Raw genomic sequence first — 20,795 nt, forward strand, 5'->3', positions numbered from 1 at the left:
CATCCCTAAAGGATCCCGCAGACAGGAAGGTGGAGACTTGTTTAAAATCAGTCTTTCTACTTCAGGGTCCATAGGGGGTCCACAGGGTTGACCTTGGGGTATAGCTGGATCCTGGATCCTCGGGCACCACGGAGTTAAAGCTTTTAGCTGCTCCCAGGATGCACTTGGGTCCAACCTCCCCTATACCCCGCCCCCGAGCCACAGGCACCTCAGTTTTAGATGGTGCCCGGCCGGAGTCGGGTCACCCTGCGGGGTGGGCTGCAGGAGCAGCCCCCTAAAGCTTTTAATTTTTTATTGAACTTAGTTAAATTTATTTATTTTTTACTATAAGTTTTTTCTCTAGAGCAGCAGCGCTGGGCTGTCTGTACAGACGCCCACGCTGCCGCTCCTTCTCCCTGCTGGCGCCGCGACGCCAGCACTGAACTGGGGATCGCGGCGGGGGAAGCCAGAGTCTGTACTAGCCGGACTCTGGTTTCCCCCGGGACTGCTGCCGGAAGACGCCGGGGAGATCAGGTAAGCCGCGCACCGCTGATTAGCGGCGGTGCGCGGGTTCCTTTTAAATGCAGTCCCCATGCCCCCGGTCTAGGGGACAGACCGGGGGTGCTAGCGGTGGCGGCGGGCCCCCCCTCCAGCGGAGGCATACCCCGCCAGACCACTAGACCACCAGGGTTAATATCGCGGCAAGCGGGATGCCGGCAACCCGGGGGTTAATATGCTAGCCAGGGGAGGAAGCCTTCCCTGTCAGCGGCTCCTCCCCTCAGCTCAGCGCGCCTTTCAGCTCGGAGTCTGGCGTCGCTGAGCTGCAGATACTCGGCCACTCCTCCTCTGAGGTCTCCAGCGGCCATTTTCTCTGTGGCAGCGTGGATACTCTCAGGGAGCACGCGGACCGGTCCCCCTGTGTACCTCTCCCCTGCAGAAGGACAGTGTACACAGCGCTATAGCCCTCCCAGACACTGAATCTGGGAGGTTGATTGTAGTGGAAAGGTGCAGTGAGTATATCTTCCTGCATGGTATGTGACTTTTGCTAGTGCTGCCTGTCTGTGTCTTTTTTCTACTTACTGTCGGCCTGTACCTATCCCTTTCCTTCTCCTACAAGCCCTACAGGTGTGCGGGGGAAGGGTGTTTCTACTGACCTCACCTATATAGATCACGTATTTGTGAGGTCCGTCACATACAGTTGTGTGCTACACAGTACCATATTGTGGGCTGTTGTTCAGCACACTGGTGAGTGCGCACGTTTTCTTCCTAAGTCATGTCTGAGGAGGAGATTGAGCACTCCGGGGCTCCAGCATTGTTCTCCTGCAGGCGCTGTTCTGCAGGAGTGGATAGGGAGGATTTGTCACAGGACGGCCTGTGCGGACGGTGCCAGGCGGTCCCTGGTACGTCTAAACCTCCCATTTCGCAGGAGCCACCATGGGCGATGTTTTCCCAGGTGCTGGTGTCCATCGCGGACCGTCTGTCGGTCCCGACTGCCGCCCCTACTAGGGCGTTGCCCCAGCCTGCCATCCCCCATTCCCCGGGTGTCCCACAATTATTGCAGACTCCCCCGGGGTCTCAGCCTGTTGGTCCCTATGCGGGGTTGCCAATGTATATTCAGTCCACCCCTGTGGCACAGCCGGCTGTGGTGCCGTTTCAGGCTCCTGTGACAGCTCCTCCACCCTGGGTGGATGCGCTTTCCCACACTGTCCAAGATTTGGCGGCAGCATCTTCGGCTTTTCAGTCGATGTTGCGCAGTGACGTGCCCTCCAGGGCGTCTAAACGCTCAGTCATGGCACAGGCTGCGCATCTTTCGGATTCTGAGGGGTTCTCGGATGATGGTGAGGTACAGGATGACTCAGCCTCAGATGCCTCAGTCCAGGAGGTAGACACTAAGTCTTCCATCAATGTGCGGGCTCTGGTTAAGGCGGTGCGGGCTATTCTTCTGATTGAGGATGAGGCACCCGCTCCCAAGTCAAGGTATCCTAGTTTTAAAAAAGCTAAGGTTACTTCTACAGCGTTCCCCTTGTCTGATCAGTTGACTGATCACATGGCGGTGGCCTGGCAGACGCCCAGTAAGCGTTTCCTGCCACAGAAACGCTTGGCGTCCAATTATCCATTCCCGGAAGCGCATTGTAAGAAATGGGAAACTCCGCCTGCAGTCGATTCCCATGTAACACGCCTCATCAGGAGTGCTACTTTGCCATTGCCGTCTATATCCTCGCTGAAGGATCCTACGGACAGGAAGGTGGAGACTTGTCTAAAGTCTATTTATTCTCTCTCAGGGGCTGTAGCCCGGCCGTCCATGGCCATCTCCTGGGTGGCCAAGGCCATTGAGGGGTGGGCCAACGCCTTGGAGGACACGTTTACGGATGAATCTCCGGACGTCCAGGGGGCGTTGTTAGGACAGATGAGAGATGCCGCCTCCTACATTGGAGAAGCATCTTTGGATGCTAGCCTGTTGACCTCTAGGGTTTCGGCGGCAGCAGTGTCTGCTCGTAGATCCTTGTGGTTGCGGTCTTGGAGAGCAGACGCGGATTCAAAGAAAGGCTTGGAGGCCTTACCTTTTAATGGGGAATTACTATTTGGTCCGGACCTGGACAAAATAGTAGATACCCTGGCAAAATCCAAGTCAGCCTTCCTCCCTTCAGCTACTACACCTGCTAAGGTCCGGAGCTCGGCGTTTCGTTCCTTTCGGGTTCAGGGCAAGGCAAAGGGTCAGTCCTTCCCGAGGCAGTCCGCACCCAAGACCGCCTCAAAGCCAAAGAAGCAAGCCTGGAGTGCTAGGCGCCCTTCTTCCAAGCCAGAAGATAAGCCTTCTGCGTGATGGGACGGGCCTCCCTCTGGGGGACCCCAGAGTGGGAGGCCGACTTCTTCAATTCGCCCAGTGCTGGCACAATACCACCACGGATGCCTGGGTGCGAGAAGTGGTCTCCCAGGGGTACGCCCTGTCTTTTCGGCACAGGCCGCCTTGCCAGTTTTTTTGCACAAGTCCTTCTCAGGACAAAACCAAGGCCTTGCAGGTTCAGGAAGCCATAGAGGCCTTGCTGACGGCGGGGGTCATTATACCCGTACCACAGTCTCAACGTGGGATGGGGTATTACTCTACGCTGTTTCTGGTGCAGAAACCCAATGGCTCTCATCGCCCCATCCTCAATTTGAAGTCCCTGAACAGGTTTCTCAGGGTTCCCAAATTCAGGATGGAAACTTTGCGTTCCATCATACTGGCGATGGAACCGGGGGATTATATGGTCTCCCTGGATATCCAGGACGCCTACCTCCATGTGCCTATAGCAACATCGCACCAACGGTTTCTGCGGTTTGCTATTCTCCACAACCACTACCAATTCAGGGCTCTACCCTTTGGTCTCTCCACGGCACCAAGGGTATTTACCAAGGTGATGGCGGTCATGGCGGCTCACCTTCGGAGCCAGGGGATACGGTTGCTACCGTATCTAGACGACCTCCTCTTGCTGGCAAGCTCCCCGGAGGTACTGATCCAGCATCTCCACCTGACGGTCGCTTGTCTACAGGCGCACGGCTGGTTGATCAACTGGAAGAAATCCTCCCTCATCCCATCACAACGGATGGTTCATTTGGGGGCCCTGCTGGACTCTCGTCAGCAACGGATTTTTCTGACTCCAGAGAAGGTCTCCTCCTTACAGCTGCGGATTCACAGTTGTCTGAGCAGTGGCAGAGTGTCGGTGCACTCAGCGATGAGAGTTTTGGGGTCCATGGTGTCGGCATTCGACATGGTGGAGTTTGCCCAGTTCCATTCCAGGCCCCTGCAGGGGCTGATTCTTTCAGAATGGAACGGATTGCCACACAGGATCCGCTCTCAGATGCTGGTGTTGTCCTCGGAGGTGCGTCTGTCCCTAGCCTGGTGGCTGCAGACAGCGCATCTCCTGGAGGGGCGCCCCTTTTGGATCCCGGAATGGGTTCTGCTCACGACAGATGCCAGTATCCGGGGTTGGGGGGCGGTGACAGGCTCCTTGTCACTTCAGGGTCGTTGGTCGGCGGAGGAAGCGATTCTTCCCATCAACATCCTGGAACTGCGGGCAGTATACAGAGCCCTGCAGTCGTCCGGCACCGCTCTTCACGGAAGGGCCGTTCAGGTGCAGTCAGACAACGCCACCACGGTGGCGTACATCAATCACCAGGGAGGGACTCGCAGTCGAGCTGCGATGTCGGAGGTGTCCCGCGTCCTGGCTTGGGCGGAGCGCTATCTTCCAGCTCTCTCGGCAGTTTTCATCCCAGGAGTCCTCAATTGGGAGGCAGACTTCCTCAGCCGTTACGATGTGCATCCCGGGGAATGGTCGCTTCATCCAGAGGTATTCCAACTACTCGTGGACAAGTGGGGGCTGCCAGAGCTGGACCTGATGGCGTCCCGTTACAATCACAAGCTGCCTGTGTACGGGTCAAGGACAAGGGACGCAGGCGCAAGTCTGATAGACGCGCTGTCGGTGAAATGGCTGTTTCAACTGGCTTACTTGTTCCCTCCGATATCTCTGCTGCCTCGGGTCCTGCGCAAGTTCAAACAGGACGGAGGCACACTGATCCTGGTGGCCCCAGCGTGGCCCAGAAGGCCGTGGTACTCCGATCTGCGGAGCCTGTCCATCGACGCTCCGTACCTCCTACCTCAACGGCGGGACCTGTTGTCTCAGGGGCCCTGTCTTCACCCGGATCTGGGTCGACTATCTTTGACGGCGTGGCTCTTGAGACAGCCGTCCTGAGGTCTCGGGGCTTTTCTAGCTCCGTTATTACCACCATGCTGAGGGCGCGCAAGCCTGCTTCCGCGAGGATCTATCACAGAGTGTGGCACACTTACTTTCAGTGGTGCGAGGCCAGAAACTATGATCCCCAGGTGTTCCGAGTTTCGCGTATTCTGGCTTTCCTTCAGTCCGGTTTGGACTTAGGATTACGTCTTTCCTCACTGAAGGTACACGTGTCTGGTCTGTCGGTGTGGTTCCAGCGCAGGATCGCTGCTATGCCGGACGTACACACCTTTTTCCAGGGTGTTTTGAGAATCCAGCCTCCCTTTGTGCCACCTGTGGCCCCGTGGGATTTGGCGGTGGTTCTTAGGGCCTTACAGGGTCCTCCTTTTGAGCCCTTGGAGTCAGTGGAGCTCAAGTGGCTAACTTTTAAAACTGTTTTCCTCTTGGCAATTGCTTCTGCCAGGAGGGTTTCAGATTTGGGGGCGCTTTCTTGTCGTCCCCCTTTTCTGATTTTTCATCAGGACAGAGCGGTGCTTCGCACTCGTCCTGATTTCCTGCCTAAGGTGGTTTCCAGGTTCCACATTAATCAGGAAATTGTTGTACCAGCCTTTCAGTCACCTGATCTTTCGGCTGGGGAGACTTCCTTAGACGTTGTAAGGGCACTCCAGGTTTATGTGGACCGGACTAGTTCTGTGAGGAAGTCGGATTCTTTGTTTATCCTCTTTGGTTTTCACAAGAGGGGTTGGCCTGCCAACAAACAGACTCTAGCCCGTTGGCTTCGTTCTGTTATTATTGAGGCTTATATGCAGGAGGGTTTAGCTGTTCCAGCCTCTGTTAAGGCTCATTCCACTCGGTCCGTGGGCCCTTCTTGGGCTGCTAGCCGTGGCGCCTCTGCTGTTCAGCTCTGTAAGGCGGCCACCTGGTCTTCCATTCAGACCTTTTTGAGGTTCTATGCGTTTGACACCTTTGCCTCTCAGGATGCATCCTTTGGGCGCCGGGTTCTCCTATCAGCACAGGAGCGTCCCCGCCCTTAGTTGGACTGCTTTGGGACATCCCCAAGGTCAACCCTGTGGACCCCCTATGGACCCTGAAGTAGAAAACAAGAGATATGGTAAGAACTTACCTTTGTTATCTCTGTTTCTACGAAGTCCATAGGGTCCACAGGGCACCCGCCCTGACGCACCTGGCTTCATATGGGCTCTGTGACTGGTCACCGGTTTTCCGTCTCCCATTTCTGTGAGTATGGTTCTTGTGTGTTCCAGTCTTCCTTCTCTCTGTTTCGTCTCCTCCTCCGGCCTGGGCTGCTTACCAACTGAGGTGCCTGTGGCTCGGGGGCGGGGTATAGGGGAGGTTGGACCCAAGTGCATCCTGGGAGCAGCTAAAAGCTTTAACTCCGTGGTGCCCGAGGATCCAGGATCCAGCTATACCCCAAGGTCAACCCTGTGGACCCTATGGACTTCGTAGAAACAGAGATAACAAAGGTAAGTTCTTACCATATCTCTTGTTATTCACTCTAAGGGACGGTGGCCCGTCCGTCCATGGCCATCGTTTGGGTGGCTGAAGCCATTGAGAGCTGGGCTAATGTACTGGAAGATACTTTTCCTGAGGAAGGTTCAGAGAGCTTTAGTGGGACAGATGAGGGATGCAGCTTCCTATATTGGCGAAGCGGCTTTGAATGCCAGTTCTTTGACTTCCAGAGTATTGGCGGCAGCTGTGTCTGCTCGCCGGTCTTTGTGGCTACGTTCTTGGAGAGCAGATGGGGATTCCAAGAAAGGCCTGGAGGCCTTACCCTTTAATGGGGAGATATTATTTGGCCCAGAAGTCAGCGTTTTTATCCTTTGGCGGCTGCGCCTTCTAAGACTAGGACCTCTGCTTTTTGGTCCTTTCGGACTCAAGGGAAGTCCAAGGGTCAGTCCTTCCCGAGGCAGTCGGCAACCAAGGCTGCCCTTAAACCAAAGAAGCAGGCCTGGTGCGCTAGACGACCTGCTTCCAAGCCTGAGGATAATACTTCAGCCAGATGGGACGGGCCTCCCTGTGAGGGATCCCAGAGTGGGATGCCGACTTTTTCAATTCGCACCGTGCTGGTGCACTACCACCATGGATGCTTTGGTACGAGAAGTGGTCTCTCAGGGGTACGCCCTTTCCTTATGTCACAGACCTCCCCACCAGTTATTCTGCATGAGTACTCAGGACAAGACCAAGGCCTTGCAGATTCAGGGAGCCATAGAGTCTTGCTGAAAGCAGGGGTCATTGTTCCCATTATGCCTTCTCAACGCAGGACAGGTTACTACTCTACTGTTTCTGGTTCAGAAACCCAAGTGGTCTCATCGGCCTATCCTCAACCTAAAGCCGCTGAGCAAGTTCCTCAGAGTGCCCAAATTCAGGATGGAACGTCACGTTCCATCATTCTGGTTATGGAACCGGGGGATTACATGGTTTCCCTGGGCATCCAGGATGCTTACCTCCATGTTCCTATAGCGCCTTTACACCAGAGGTATCTGCGGTTTGCTATACGTCAGCACCACTTCCAATATCAGGCTCTGCCCTTTGGCCTCTCCACGGTTCCAAGGGTATTCACCAAAATTAAGGCTGTCATGGCGGCCCAGCTGCGGAGCCAGGGTATCAGCATCTGCCATATCTCGACGACCTCCTATTGCTGGCATCCTGCACCTGATGATAGCTTGTCTGCAAGTGCACGGGTGGCTGATAAACTGGAAAAAGTCCTCCCTGATTCTGTCACAAAGGATGGTTCATTGGGAGCTCTTCTGGATTCTTGTCAGCAAAGGATCTTTCTGACTCCAGAAAAGATTTCCTCCCTACAACTACGAGTGCGCAGTTGCCAGAGGAGTTGCCAGGTGTCTGTTCACTCGGCAATGAGTGTTATAGGGTCCATAGTGTCGGCGTTCGACATGGTGGAGTATGCCCAGTTCCATGTCAGGCCCCTGCAGGGACTGATTCTATCCAAATGGAACGGGTTACCACACCCTGCATCCAGACTCAGATGCTGGTTTTGTCGCCGGAGGTGCGCCTGTAGCTAGATTGCTGGCTTCAGACATCTCATCTCACCAAGGGTCGCCCCTTTTGGATCCTGGACTGGGTTCTGCTCACTACAGATGCCAGTCTCCGGGGTTGGGGTGCAGGGACAGGTCCACTTTCCCTTCAGGGCCGTTGGACTGCGGAAGAAGATCAACACTCTGGAACTTCCGGCCATGTACAGGGCCTTCCAGTTGTCCGGTCACGCTCTTTGAGCAAGGGCCGTGCAAGTTCAGTCCGACAACGCCACCGCGGTGGCGTACATCAACCATCAAGGGGGGACTCGCAGTCGAGCAGCGATGTCAGAGGTGTCGCGCATCCTGTCTTGGGTGGAGTGCCACCTTCCGGCCATCTCGGCAGTCTTCATCCCAGGAGTCCTCAATTGGGAGGCAGACTTCCTCAGCCGTCACGACGTGCATCCCGGGGAATGGTCGCTTCACCCAGAGATGTTTCAACTGCTCGTGGACAAATGGGGACTGCCGGAGGTAGACCTCATGGCCTCCTGTCACAATCACAAGTTGCCCGTGTACTGGTCCAGGACAAGAGATGCCAACGCAAGCCTGGCGGACGCGCTGTCGTTGAAATGGATTTTCCAGTTGGCGTATCTATTTCCTCTGATATCCCTACTCCCTCGGGTCCTTCGGAAATTCAAACAGGACGGTGGTACGCTTCCGCTGGTGGCTCCAGCTTGGCCCAGACGTCCTTGTTACTCCGATCTTCGGAGCCTCTCCATCGACGCTCCATTCGTTCTGCCTCAACGTCGGGACCTGTTGTCTCAGGGTCCCTGCCTTTACCCGGATCTGGGTCGTCTGTCTTTGACTTCGTGGCTCTTGAGACATCCGTCTTAAGGTCCCGGGTTTTTTCCAGCTCAGTCATCAGCACGATGTTGCAGGCGCGTAAGCCTGCCTCTGACAGGATTTACCACAGAGTGTGGCATACTTATTTTCAGTGGTGTGAGTCGAGAAACTACGATCCTCTGTGTTTCGTGTTTCTAGGATTTTGGCGTTCCTTCAGTCTGGTTTGGACCTAGGCTAACGCCTAGCTTCTTTAAAAGTTCATGTGTCTGCACTATCTGTGTGGTTCCAGCGAAGGATAGCTCCACTACCAGATGTTCGCAACTTTTTCCAGGGTGTTCTCAGAATTCAGCCTCCCTTTGTTCCCCAGTGGCTCCTTGGAATTTGGCGGTAGTGCTTCGGGCCCTACAGGGTCCTCCATTCGAACCCTAGAGTCTGTGGAGCTCAAGTGGTTGACATTTAAGACTATTTTTCTCCTGGCAATTGCTTCGGCCAGGAGGGTGTCAGAATCGGGGGCGCTTTCCTGTCGTCGTCCTTTTCTGATATTTCACCAGGACAGGGCGGTGCTTCGCACTTGTCCGGGTTTTCTTCCTAAGGTGGTTTCTAAATTCCACATTAATCAGGAAATTGTTGTGCCGACCTATCGGCGGATGAGGCCTCCTTGGATGTGGTCCGGGCTCTAAGCATTTATTGTAAAAAAGTGGGGATATGACACTCTGGGCGCCCACCTCTGCTGCTGAGATGGAATCAGTCAAGTCAGTATCACCAACCGACAACCAATACATATACAATACAAAAGATAGACAGATACCACCAATGCGCTGAGTACTAATAAAAATTAAATTATGATAGAAAAAAATATAATTTCAATGATGATAAAGATGCTGACAATTTTAATAAGAATAAAAGGACATAAAATCACATAAATCACATTATATCAAATGAAATAAAGTGCAAATGCAATTGCACATAGATAAATATCAATTAAAAAATACGAATGAAGCTGCACACTGGATAAATAGCACCAACAGATGGAATAATAGGTGTCCAGTGGGTATGAAATGGATACAGCAACACATACCCAGTGAAGAAGCACTGGGACCCCTAGGTAGCCGGTCCTGGGATCATCCGGAATCTCCTTAGGGGTCAAACAAAGGGTTTTATGTCCTTTTATTCTTATTAAATTGTCAGCATCTTTATCATCATTGAAATTATATTTTTTTCTATCATAATTTTAATTTTTATTAGTACTCAACGCATTGGTGGAATCTGTCTATCTTTTGTATTGTCTAAGCATTTATGTGGACTGGACTAGTTCCTTCGGAAGTCAGATTCCTTATTCTTCCTCTTTGAATTTCACAGGAGGGGTTGGCCTGCCAACAAACAAACTGTGGCTAAATGGCTTCGTTTGGCTATTTCTGAGGCTTCTATTCAGGAGGGCTTGCCTGTTCCAGCCTCTGTTAAGGCTCATTCTACTCCGGTCTGTGGGCCCCTCATGAGTAGCTAGCCGTGGCGCCTTGACTGTCCAGATGTGTAAGGCGGCCACGTGGTCTTCCATCCAGACCTTTCTGAGGTTCTATGCTTTTGACACCTTCGCCTCTCAGGATGCTTTCTTCGGACGCCAGATTCTCCTTTCAGCACAGGAGCGTCCCCACCCTTAGTTGGACTGCTTTGGGACATCCCCGAGGTCAACCCTGTGGACACCCTATGGACCCTGAAGAAGAAAATGAGATATGGTAAGAACTTTTATCTCTTTCTTCGAAGTCCATAGGGTCCACAGGGCACCAGCCCTGACTCACCTGGCTTCATATGGGCTGTGTTGCTGGTCACCTGTTTTCCATCTCCCTTTCTGTGAGTATGGTTCTTGTGCTTTCCAGTCTTCCTTCTCTCTGTTTTTCCTCCTCCGTCCTTGGCTACTTAACCAACTGAGGTGCCTGTGGCTCGGGGGCGAGGTATAGAGGAGGATGGACCTAATGCATCCTGGGAGCTAAAGTTTAACTGCGTGATGACCGTGGATCCAGATCCAGCTATACCCCAAGGTCAACTCTGTGGAACCTATGGACTTCGAAGAAAGAGAGATAACAAAGGTAAGTTCATCACACCTACATTGATGCTGATCATTATTATTATTATCCATCTTGGATCACTGATTGCTTTCCTGCGATGACTCATTTGATATTCATTGCATGATAAATGCTTTGACACATGTATGGTGAAAAAATCCATCTACTCTTACCCATTCATGCCAATGTAATTTTTTTTTTTATTTGTAAAATAGTCTGCCGATTGTCCTATTGTCCTCTACATTCTTTAATATGATCTCTTAAAAGAAGGTGGCACATTGATTAGTATTGTTGCCTCACAGCACTGGGGTAATGAGTTGTTTTCCAACCAAAGGTGCATTTGTGGAGTTTGTATGTTTCCCCATGTTTACTTTATTTTCATCGTACAGTCCAAAAACATACTGGAATGGACCCGTGTGTGTGGTAGGGGATTTAGGGCTTCATTTCAACGAGTGATATACTTGTTACTGATCTTAAATGGTGCTCCAACCCATCAGCTCCTAACTGCCATGTGTTTGAAAAATGACAGTTACGAGATGATTGGTTGGAACACCATTTAAGGTCAGTAACGAGTGATGAGAATATCACTCATTGATAACTGAGGCCCTTAGAATGTAAGCGCCAATGAGATTTATTCACTGTGCACAGTGTAATATGGTTTGCCTTATATAACTGAAAATAATGTAATCTTAGAATGCAATAAGTAGGTACTGTAGGCTTCATAATCTATTGCAGCATACTTTGTTGGGTATTTCTTACACGTGTAACTGGATGTTTATGCTGTCTGTGTTGCAGATTGATCAGAGTGGAGAAATTCCGCCTTCTTGCTGTAACTTCCCAGTGGCTGTCTGCAGGGACAAAATGTTTGTCTTCTCTGGTCAGAGCGGGGCGAAGATCACAAACAACTTGTTCCAGTTTGAATTTGCAGAAAAAGTGTGAGAACCAAGCATTTGCCTGACGCGTAATATAAACAATTGTTATTATAGTTATGTGGTTAGAAATCAGACTGGAGCAGATTTCCGTTCCACTTACATTCCAGTAGTTGGCCATTGCTATTACTGTTACTGTATGTGTTCTTGTTTTTTACAGGGCATGTTTGTTTTTGTCTCTTCAAAAATCTAAAGATGGCAAAGTCTAGGCACACTATAAACATTGTGTGGGGTCATTCACAGAAATGTATTTTTCCTCTGTGTTTTCCATTTTTGGAATAGAGCACACCTGGGGGTATATTTACTAAAGTGCAGTTTTTTAGAACTCGAGATGTTGCCCATAGCAACCAATCAGTTTCTAGCTATAATCTTCTAGGTGCTAAATGTTAAGTAGAATCTGGTTGCTATGGGCAACATCTCCACTTCTAAAAACCCACGCTTTAGTAAATATACCCCGTGGATTAGGCGTAATAACTTCCGTTTGCAATATGAGTTGTCTGGTGAGGATATTGGCTAATGGACTACAGAGCAAAATATTCATTTCAACATTGAGGGGATAACATTGCATTAAACATATGGGTACATGAAATCCTGCTCGTTTTGTAGGTGTGATGGGTTATTAGAGAAAGTCAACCTTAGAGTTATGTCTTAAACTGGCCATACACTTAAAGATTATTTTTCCAATCATCCAGCTGGCTGGAAAGAAAATGTATAAGGGATCAAATGACAATTTACCATTTGCACCCAAACACTGGAAAATGGACAAAAACAGTTGTTGAGACAAATTGGTTTATTCCATTTGATTAAACCAATATGTCTGACCATTTTCTTTTATTTTCCAGTGTTTAAGTGCAAATGATCAATTGCGATTTGCTCCCATACATAACCAGATTTTGTTCCAACCTGCCGACTAGTTGGATAGCTAATATTTAGGTGTATGACCAGCTTATGTCCTTCTAATATAAGAGCTAGCAATTACAGCACTCAGAGTGGACCCAGTGGGCAGGCCTGCAGAGTATACAGTTACCTCTTTACAGAGAAATCTGTAGAAACGGGTTCCATGTCCACCAGCCAACCCTTCAGGAAGCTTTTCACATTTCTGCCCTCCGTACTCTCAGGGATATCAGCAGGCTTCAGCTTTCTGTGTCTTTTAAGTGTCTGTTGAGATACTTTTTTTAATAGGAAATCATTATACACCTTTGAGACTTTAAGGGGGGATTTCAGTTGTTTTTTTGCACACCTATAAGTAATGGGCCCCTGATGGAACAATTCAGTTGTTGCTCTGATGGCACACGAGATCCATTGGCACCCATTAGTTATTGCGTTTTTCACTCCCATATGTACTGGATTTTGCCGCATAAAGCGCTAAACCCGTCTAATGTCCTAGTTAGAGTGCCCAAATGCTGGACTTTTTCAGGTTTCTGCTTGCCACCTCAGGAGGGTCTTATCAGAAATTTGGGCGCACAAAAAAACAATTGAATTGCCCCCTAAGACTCCTACAGCTGGAGAGATATATGAATGGTCGGTGTTGCTCAGCCTTTTATGTGTAGCGATCAGAAAGGCTAATTCTACAGCTAAGTCATCTAATTTCGGCCCACAGTTGGATGCGCATTCCTACTGAGCACTTACTACGAGGGTCACCTCCACCGCCACAGAGACGCTATGGGCACACCATGGTGGCTTTTGACAGACACCTCTATGTATTTGGGGGCGCAGCAGACAACACTTTGCCTAATGAACTGCACTGTTATGACGTGGACTCCCAATCCTGGGAGGTGATTCAGCCCAGCCCAGACAGTGAGGTAGGAACCATTACAATGTATTGTTTAGTGCCTTTATTTATTCACCTAGTTATTTTAACTACTGGGATGCAGCTTAAATATTTATATAAAAAACCTCCCAGGTAACTTCTTTTGTACACCATCTTCTATAGAGATAGTATGTATTTCTTCCAAACGTCTAATATCATTTCCATCAGCCTCTAGGAGGTGTTTCTCCTCACTGTTAAGCTGCTCCGTCAGTCTTGTGTGACATTGTAATAAAAAAAAAAAAAAATACTGTTGTACATATATAAGATACAGTATGACCATACACAAATATGTAGTGTTTACCACATGCTATTGCAGTTAATGGTCAGTTCTGATAATTCATTCCACAGATGAAACACAGACTACAGAGTTTTATAGTCCAGCCACATTGGACAAGTGGGAAATGTGGTTCCCAATAGCCCCACTAAGTATATGTCGGTTTTGTGATCCTCCAATCATAGCAACTGGTCCAATGATGATTGGAATCATGGGCCTTGTCCAGGTTGGCCAATTACATTAATTCAGACATTGGTGGCAGGATTGGGCTGTGGGCCTGATTCAGAGATGGATGGTAAAGCGATCATAACTGCATTCTCTCACAGATAGTAAAATATGCTAATTGCCTTCCACAGCACAGCTGAGCATAGGGATGCCCACTGCTGCCTTCTAATATCCGTCCAACATTTGTACTTTCCACGCACATTGGGCAGTCACACAGCATGTAAGGCAAGTCTGACCTGCCTCATACACGCACTCGTGACACGAGCTCTCATGCTGCGCAGGATGACGCAATGGCTAATTTATGCACGCCCATGAAACGGCATTTAAACAGTCACACATGCCCCCCCCCCCCCAGAATGCTGACTACCTGTCACTCTGTGAGTGGTTCCTCTGCATGAATTACACGCAGCACAATTGCAAAAAATCTATCGTTTTGTGTAAATATCAGCCTCGCGTCTGTCTCTGAATCAGGCCATGTGTGCAGTAAATTAGAAAAATCACGAAGGCCATTTATTCGAGAAGCTTGTGTGTGATACAGATGTAGGATTTAAGAAGCCAAAGTAACTTAGTAGGAGAGGTCCCACAGTTATTATGTGACTTATACATTTTGTAGATAGGATAAATGTGATCTGTTGCATTAGACTTCCCAAATATAATTTAAAAAATTTGGAACAAACATGTTTAATATGTTTTTCCATGAAAAACTATTTGGGGGAGAGCCCCCCACACCCACTTGCACACCACAGAATATTTGTTGAGTGTTCTTGTAAACAAGTCCCTGCTTCTGATTGTCAAACTTTATCTGTGAATCTTATTTAATCCCACATACTGAACCGTTCCACTATATGACAGGACCTTCTGGACACACAATCGGGTGACAAGGGAGTTACCATGATCCTTTATGTAAGGAGGAAATTCAGCTTTTTGTCATTCTGTTCTGAGTAATGTGAGCTACGATGTAATGAACATCCAAATCTTTACATTACAGCTGCCCAGTGGCCGCCTCTTCCATGCCGCTGCGGTGATCGCTGATGCCATGTACATATTTGGTGGCACTGTGGATAATAATGTCAGGAGCGGAGAAATGTATCGTTTTCAGGTAATCTAAAGAGTGTATGTCCAGTCTGCTCAGTGAGAGGCGGACATCTGTAAGTGATTCTGTAGTGTAGATTGTATTGTCTATCAAGTATAAACAAAGGTCAAAGTAAAGGGGCCTATCCATTAGCAGATAAATTTGAACGATTTATCGTTCAGTCGTTCAATTTATCTCCTAATGGATAGGCTCTGAACGATCAAAATGCGTACTCCCGCGGCCGACAAATTTGGTCTTTTGTCTCTCCAACATGTTGGTCAATTATCGTTTATCGCTGACAGATATTAAAAATATCTGTCGCTGTAAACGACGAACGATTTTTTTTTTTTATGTAAATGAATAGAAACATTAAAAAAAAATCCACTCCCTGAATGATGTCATGCAAAATCGTTCGTCGTTTGAAAAATATATATCATGTACATGACAGATATGTCACCGCAGCCCCAGGAATTTTCAAAAGATAAATCTTGTCTTTCATCTATTGAAAAGATCTGCTAATCTGCCTTTAAAAGGTTTTTAGTTATCAATCTGCATAGAAGTGTTTTTCTGTATCAAAAATTTAACCTTTACCCATTATGCCTGGCACAAACGCATGGGATGCGTCCGCCGCATCCTCTGTGCCTGTCCTGACCCGCTGTGTCCCCTTTCTGTATGGAGAAAATCTGTTCTGCACACGTAATCTTCAGAGCCATCCACAGGAAGCATGTCTTCCCTCCCACATCTTTCTAGGCTACCACATAGATCAGTTATTGGGCAGTGTAAAGACCTTTCCTCCTCTAGTAGTACAATGTATACGTGAGCCTATTAGTGGCTTCTAATTATTCATTTAAGAAATGACACCTATGTAACAACCTTTTTATTGGAAAGAGAAATATAGAAAAGACTAATTAGAAGTAAAGTACTTCTGTGACATGTGGGTTTATAAGCTACAGTGCAATGCTTGGTCTATGTCCAGCTAAATCTGTCCTGTGTGCATCTGTTACGTATTACTTTCCTTTTTTGGCAGTTCTCGTGTTACCCAAAGTGCACTTTACATGAGGATTATGGAAGGCTGTTTGAGAACCAGCAGTTCTGTGATGTGGAGTTTATTTTGGGAGAAGTGAGTCTTTGCTGTTTAAAAAAAAAATAGTCTTGACCTTTTTATTGTACATTTATAGGAATCAAGATAAATTAGGTCCGATACAAAGGCTTAACAAAGAGGTCTTTCAAATATTAATTTTTTTTTTTACCATTTACTTATATAGCACCAGCATATATTCCATTGCGCTTTACTAATGGGAACATAACCGTGGGTAATAACAGACAGACATAGAGGTATGAGGGCCCTGCCTGGAAACGTGCAATATTTCCCAGACCACTGTTAAAAATGGGTGAATCCTGTGGGTGCAGCCACCAAATTTTCTAAAGGGATTTTTTTGTTCTTCGCACAACTTGAAATGGAAGAAAACCCCAACACCTTTCACACTTAACCATATCCACGTAGCATTTCAGTGACTTTTTCCATTGTTCATTTGTAGTATTATTATTATTTTACCCACACATTACATTTTTAATTGTACTTCCTTTACCTATTTTGGTTTAGTGAAGTACCAGAGTCCTTGCTTACACCAACCCCGCGAGTCATTGCAGATGGCGTAATTTCCTCATAAACCTAGTCTTCCAAGCATAGAATAATCATATATTGAATATTTTGAAGACACATTAAATATTTTTCTTATCTGCTTGTCCAAATGTTTCTGTATGAAGTAAAAACAAACATCAGATATGCTTTCTTAAGGTGCGTATCCACTACGCGACCCAGGGAAGACCGTACGATTACGACATCGTAATCATATTGTCGTTCCCCATCCCCTGCAGTGCCTACACTGGTCAGTCCGTTATCGGCAGATTGACCGGCATGTTCAGCCGATGATTGATGTCGGAAACGACCAGCGGGAGCATGCATCGCTGGTCGTTTCCAACATTATTGGGCACGATTAATGGACGACTGAACGATAATGATGTCGTTATCGTTCAGTCGTCCATTAATATCGCGTAGTGGATACGCACCTTAGTGTGACCCTATTAGTATTTGTAAATTTAAAAATTATCATATATTTAATAGCGTCTGAGTTCCATTACGCCTTTTTTTTTTGTTCTGGCATAGAAAGAGGAACGAGTACGAGGACACATAGCGATCGTGACTGCTCGGTGTAAGTGGCTGCGGAAGAAAATCACTCAAGCAAGAGAGAGGCAGCGACAAGTGAGTAGTTTGTGCTCCCGCTGCACAAGTGATACATGGCTTATTATAGTTTTTTATTTTATTATTTTCCTTTATTCATTTGGTGCTACAAGGGTCCCGCCACATAGTTCTGTGACGTGTGTCCCATATAATGTGAAACACATGGGAAAATTTAGTTACTGTACTTTTTGCATACAATTCAGTGACAGAATAGGCAAAAATAGCCCTTAACTGACTGAATGGGGGCTGGTAGTTAACGTTGGCTTTGCCAGGGGCAGTGACTTGTTATATGCACCCTGTTGTGACTGACACTGCAGTGTTTATGGTACATTGAAGAACCAGAAAGTAACCAGTCAGTGGCAGTTCTGTGGTTTGATGTGTTAATAGCAGAGGAAGCATAAGGACTGTGGCCAATTTAATATGCTTCAAAAGGTTTAATAAAAGCATGAGACCAGAGTCCTGTGCAAAATCTGTCACCTACTGTCATTTGTCTACTGCTAGAACCTGTTTCATTATAAAATCACAAGTATATAACATAAACAGCATGGGTAATTGGAGCTAGTGCCTGACTAACAGCAATGTAGACCTGCAGCTTGTGTTGTGCGTGTTGAACATGCCGGAATGGATGGTGGTGTTTAATTCTGCAGTGCTGGATATTAAGCAGCCATAGGGAGTTTTCAGCCATCACTGACATTAAATGACATGTTAAAAAATGTGTAAATTATTTTCTAGTCTCCATGGTACTAAATTAATAAATCTAGAATGTGAATCAGCCAAACTCTTTATTGTAAGATTAATTAAGAAAATTCATTAGTATAAATCACTGTATCATTAAACATTATTAATATATAATATGTGGGGGTTCAGCAAAATCTTGGAATACATTTAAGTGATCTGCACTGGAATAATTTTGTTTACTATAAAATTCTTTGCTTTTTGTCTGGCTGACACATTACAAATCTAATTGTGTTCTGTGCGATCAGGAATTACAACAGGATCTGGAGGATGAAGCCCAAAGTGCACAGCAAAAGCTGGAGAGTGCAGGCGGCCAGCAGAAGAGCAGCCACACTCAGCCCATGCAGGAAGTGATCATCCGGGACGCAGAGGCTCGGCCATTTGAGGTGCTCATGCAGTTCTTATACACAGACAAGATAAAGTACCCACGGAAAGGTGAGCTGGGCTGTATACTCACATGCTGTATGCATGGTCTCATATTTGTCATTTATAAACTTTGCACTTTTATAGGGAAGTAAATTGCCATGACATGTGTTGGATGAATGTGAAACCTAATTCAAAAGTAATTCCTTGCACTAGTAAGCCTGTGCAGTCAGATTGATTTTGCTGGCAGACTTTTGTTTCCAATACAGCTAAAGGAGTATTGTGTCTGAACCCTGTCATAGTAAATAATGGTGGGGAGAGTACATATAAAATGTGCACCTGTGACTTGCAATCTGATACTGTAAATCCTAGAGAGGTAGCTGCACACTGTCCTATAGAAACTGCTCTAATTCATGTGTAGCCATTGCTTGTTACCTTACTACTAGTAGTGCAACTGTATGGTGATAAAATCAGAGTACAGGCATTACATTGGCTTATTGCATGTGTTTATACTGCTGTGACTTCTAATAACAAAATGCCAGGGGGGCTGAAACATTGCATCTGATGTACTAAATGGATAGATTTAATTAATTAGATACATATGTAACAGATTCACATTTTATTAGTTTACACATGGCAAATTGTAATGTTTGGTTCAGATCCTAGTCCAGGCAGATGGCTCATTTTGTGGAACTGTGCTATACTTTACATTGCTCTACTTTGCACTATGGAGCCTATGTGTTAATGCTGTTTCTCCTCCCTCAGGTCACGTGCAGGACGTTCTCCTCATCATGGATGTATATAAACTAGCTTTACATTTTAAGCTCTCTCGCCTGGAGCAGCTTTGTGTTCAGTACATTGAGGCATCTGTTGACCTTCAGAACGTCCTTGTCGTGTGTGAAAATGCCAACAAGCTGCAGCTGGACCAATTAAAGGTAATAAAGGGGCCGGCCCGGCTCAAGGCTTTAACTTTCCACAGCATGGGAAGAACCCAGGTGACACCCACATGACGTGCACTACTTGATGCAATAAATGTGATGTTAAGTGGGAACCTCACCTAAGCCTAATAGCTGCCCATTAACCATTTCCCCCACCTAGTACAACTGTAGGAGCCCAATGCCCAGCTCTCTTACCTTTGTGTTGCTCCTTACATGTGTTCGCAGGAGATATATATAAATAAGTTAAATTGCTCTCTTGCTGTATTAATGGAAACTGATCATTTCCTGACTTTGTTTTCCCCAGGAACATTGTTTGAACTTTGTTGTAAAGGAATCTCACTTCAACCAGGTGATAATGATGAAAGAGTTTGAGCACTTGTCCTCCTCACTGATTGTGGAGATTGTGCGCAGGAAGCAGCAGCCTCCTGTCCGGCTACACTCAGATCAGCCTGTTGATATAGGTTTGTTACTGCTTTTATTAATGACAGTTTTGGATGTACATTTATGATATAAGGTGTCCCATAAACTGGCTACACATTAGGACGACGGACCGCAGTCCTATCTGACGATTGGTAAGTGCATACACACTTACCAATCAGCCTCATGTGTCGTACCTGATGTCCCTAATTGGCGGGCATTTACATGTGCCCGCCCAGTTGTGATGTCAGTCACCAGCGGCCTCTGCAGCAAGTGTATGGGCGGTTGGCTGACCGCCTGTACACACAGCACGATGTGCCGATATATCTGCAGCTATGTCTGCCATCGGCTGTGCTACACAGCTGAAGCGATGTCTGTCAACGACACAGTTCAGACATATCATCTAAGTCGGCCAGTGTGTACCCAGCATTAGCATTGTCACTGTATACTTTTTATCCCAGCTACCTTTTACATGGCTACTGGACACTGTATCATTCCATAGGGCAGATTTAATTATCTGCGAGCTCCCGTTGTAGACCCGCGCAGTGTGCGTTCTATGGTAGGTAGCTCACCACTTAGTTTTGCTGACACATCTATCTATATCTTAGTACACAGTCATTGCGACAAGACCTTGCTAGACTGACTCTCACTTAAACTGCTTACAGGATGAAGGAAAAAGCATGTACTGATCTTGGTTTATTTAAATGATCTGCGTCCTCTGCTTTGACATTTTCCATTTGGTTGTGAATATTTAAAAAAAAAAAAAAAAATCTGCTTTCCTACTGACTTTTACCCCAGTGTTAGTCCAAAACTCATTTCTGTATTAGTCTTTTGTTCCAGAAAACAACTCCTCCTTAAGGTGCAGTGTTTAATACTACTGATATGTAAAGTGTGTTTGTGTGTGTTTCAGGCACTTCTCTTGTCCAGGATATGAAGGCTTGTCTTGAAGGTGCGGGAAGAGATTTTTGTGACATCACTTTGTTGCTGGATGGACACCCAAGACCAGCACACAAGGCTATTCTGGCCGCTCGCTCTAGGTGTGCCTTCAGTTTTTGTACCTGCCGTTCTGCACGTGTTCCGGGTCATTAAGGAAAATAATCAGAGAGGGCAACAAACTTTCAGCTGAACACATTGAAGCTGTGTTTCTAGTGCTGGCTTTAGCAAATACCTACCTAATAGCCGGTATACCCACCATGTTGTTTTGTTATA

At 47.2% G+C, this 20,795-nt stretch overlaps 1 protein-coding gene across 2 annotated transcripts in view; it reads left to right on the top strand.

Annotated features, from left to right (window-relative positions):
- The window catches only part of LZTR1 (leucine zipper like post translational regulator 1), a 62,949-nt gene that overhangs the window by 24,580 nt on the left and 17,574 nt on the right, over window positions 1-20,795 (top strand). The window contains exons 8-17 of one of the 2 annotated variants that reach the window (XM_088475120.1): window positions 11,377-11,516; window positions 13,111-13,312; window positions 14,672-14,722; window positions 14,808-14,918; window positions 15,919-16,011; window positions 17,059-17,154; window positions 18,117-18,303; window positions 18,997-19,166; window positions 19,474-19,630; window positions 20,497-20,623. In XM_088475120.1, coding sequence (XP_088331246.1) covers window positions 11,377-11,516; window positions 13,111-13,312; window positions 14,672-14,722; window positions 14,808-14,918; window positions 15,919-16,011; window positions 17,059-17,154; window positions 18,117-18,303; window positions 18,997-19,166; window positions 19,474-19,630; window positions 20,497-20,623 — 1,334 coding nt within the window. The remainder of the gene's footprint in view (window positions 1-11,376; window positions 11,517-13,110; window positions 13,313-14,671; window positions 14,723-14,807; window positions 14,919-15,918; window positions 16,012-17,058; window positions 17,155-18,116; window positions 18,304-18,996; window positions 19,167-19,473; window positions 19,631-20,496; window positions 20,624-20,795) is intronic. The other variant, XM_088475121.1, reaches the window with a different exon arrangement.

The sequence above is a fragment of the Taudactylus pleione genome, unplaced genomic scaffold (assembly GCF_031769625.1).
Source record: "Taudactylus pleione unplaced genomic scaffold, aTauple2 ptg000162l, whole genome shotgun sequence".
NCBI classification, from domain to species: domain Eukaryota; kingdom Metazoa; phylum Chordata; class Amphibia; order Anura; family Myobatrachidae; genus Taudactylus; species Taudactylus pleione.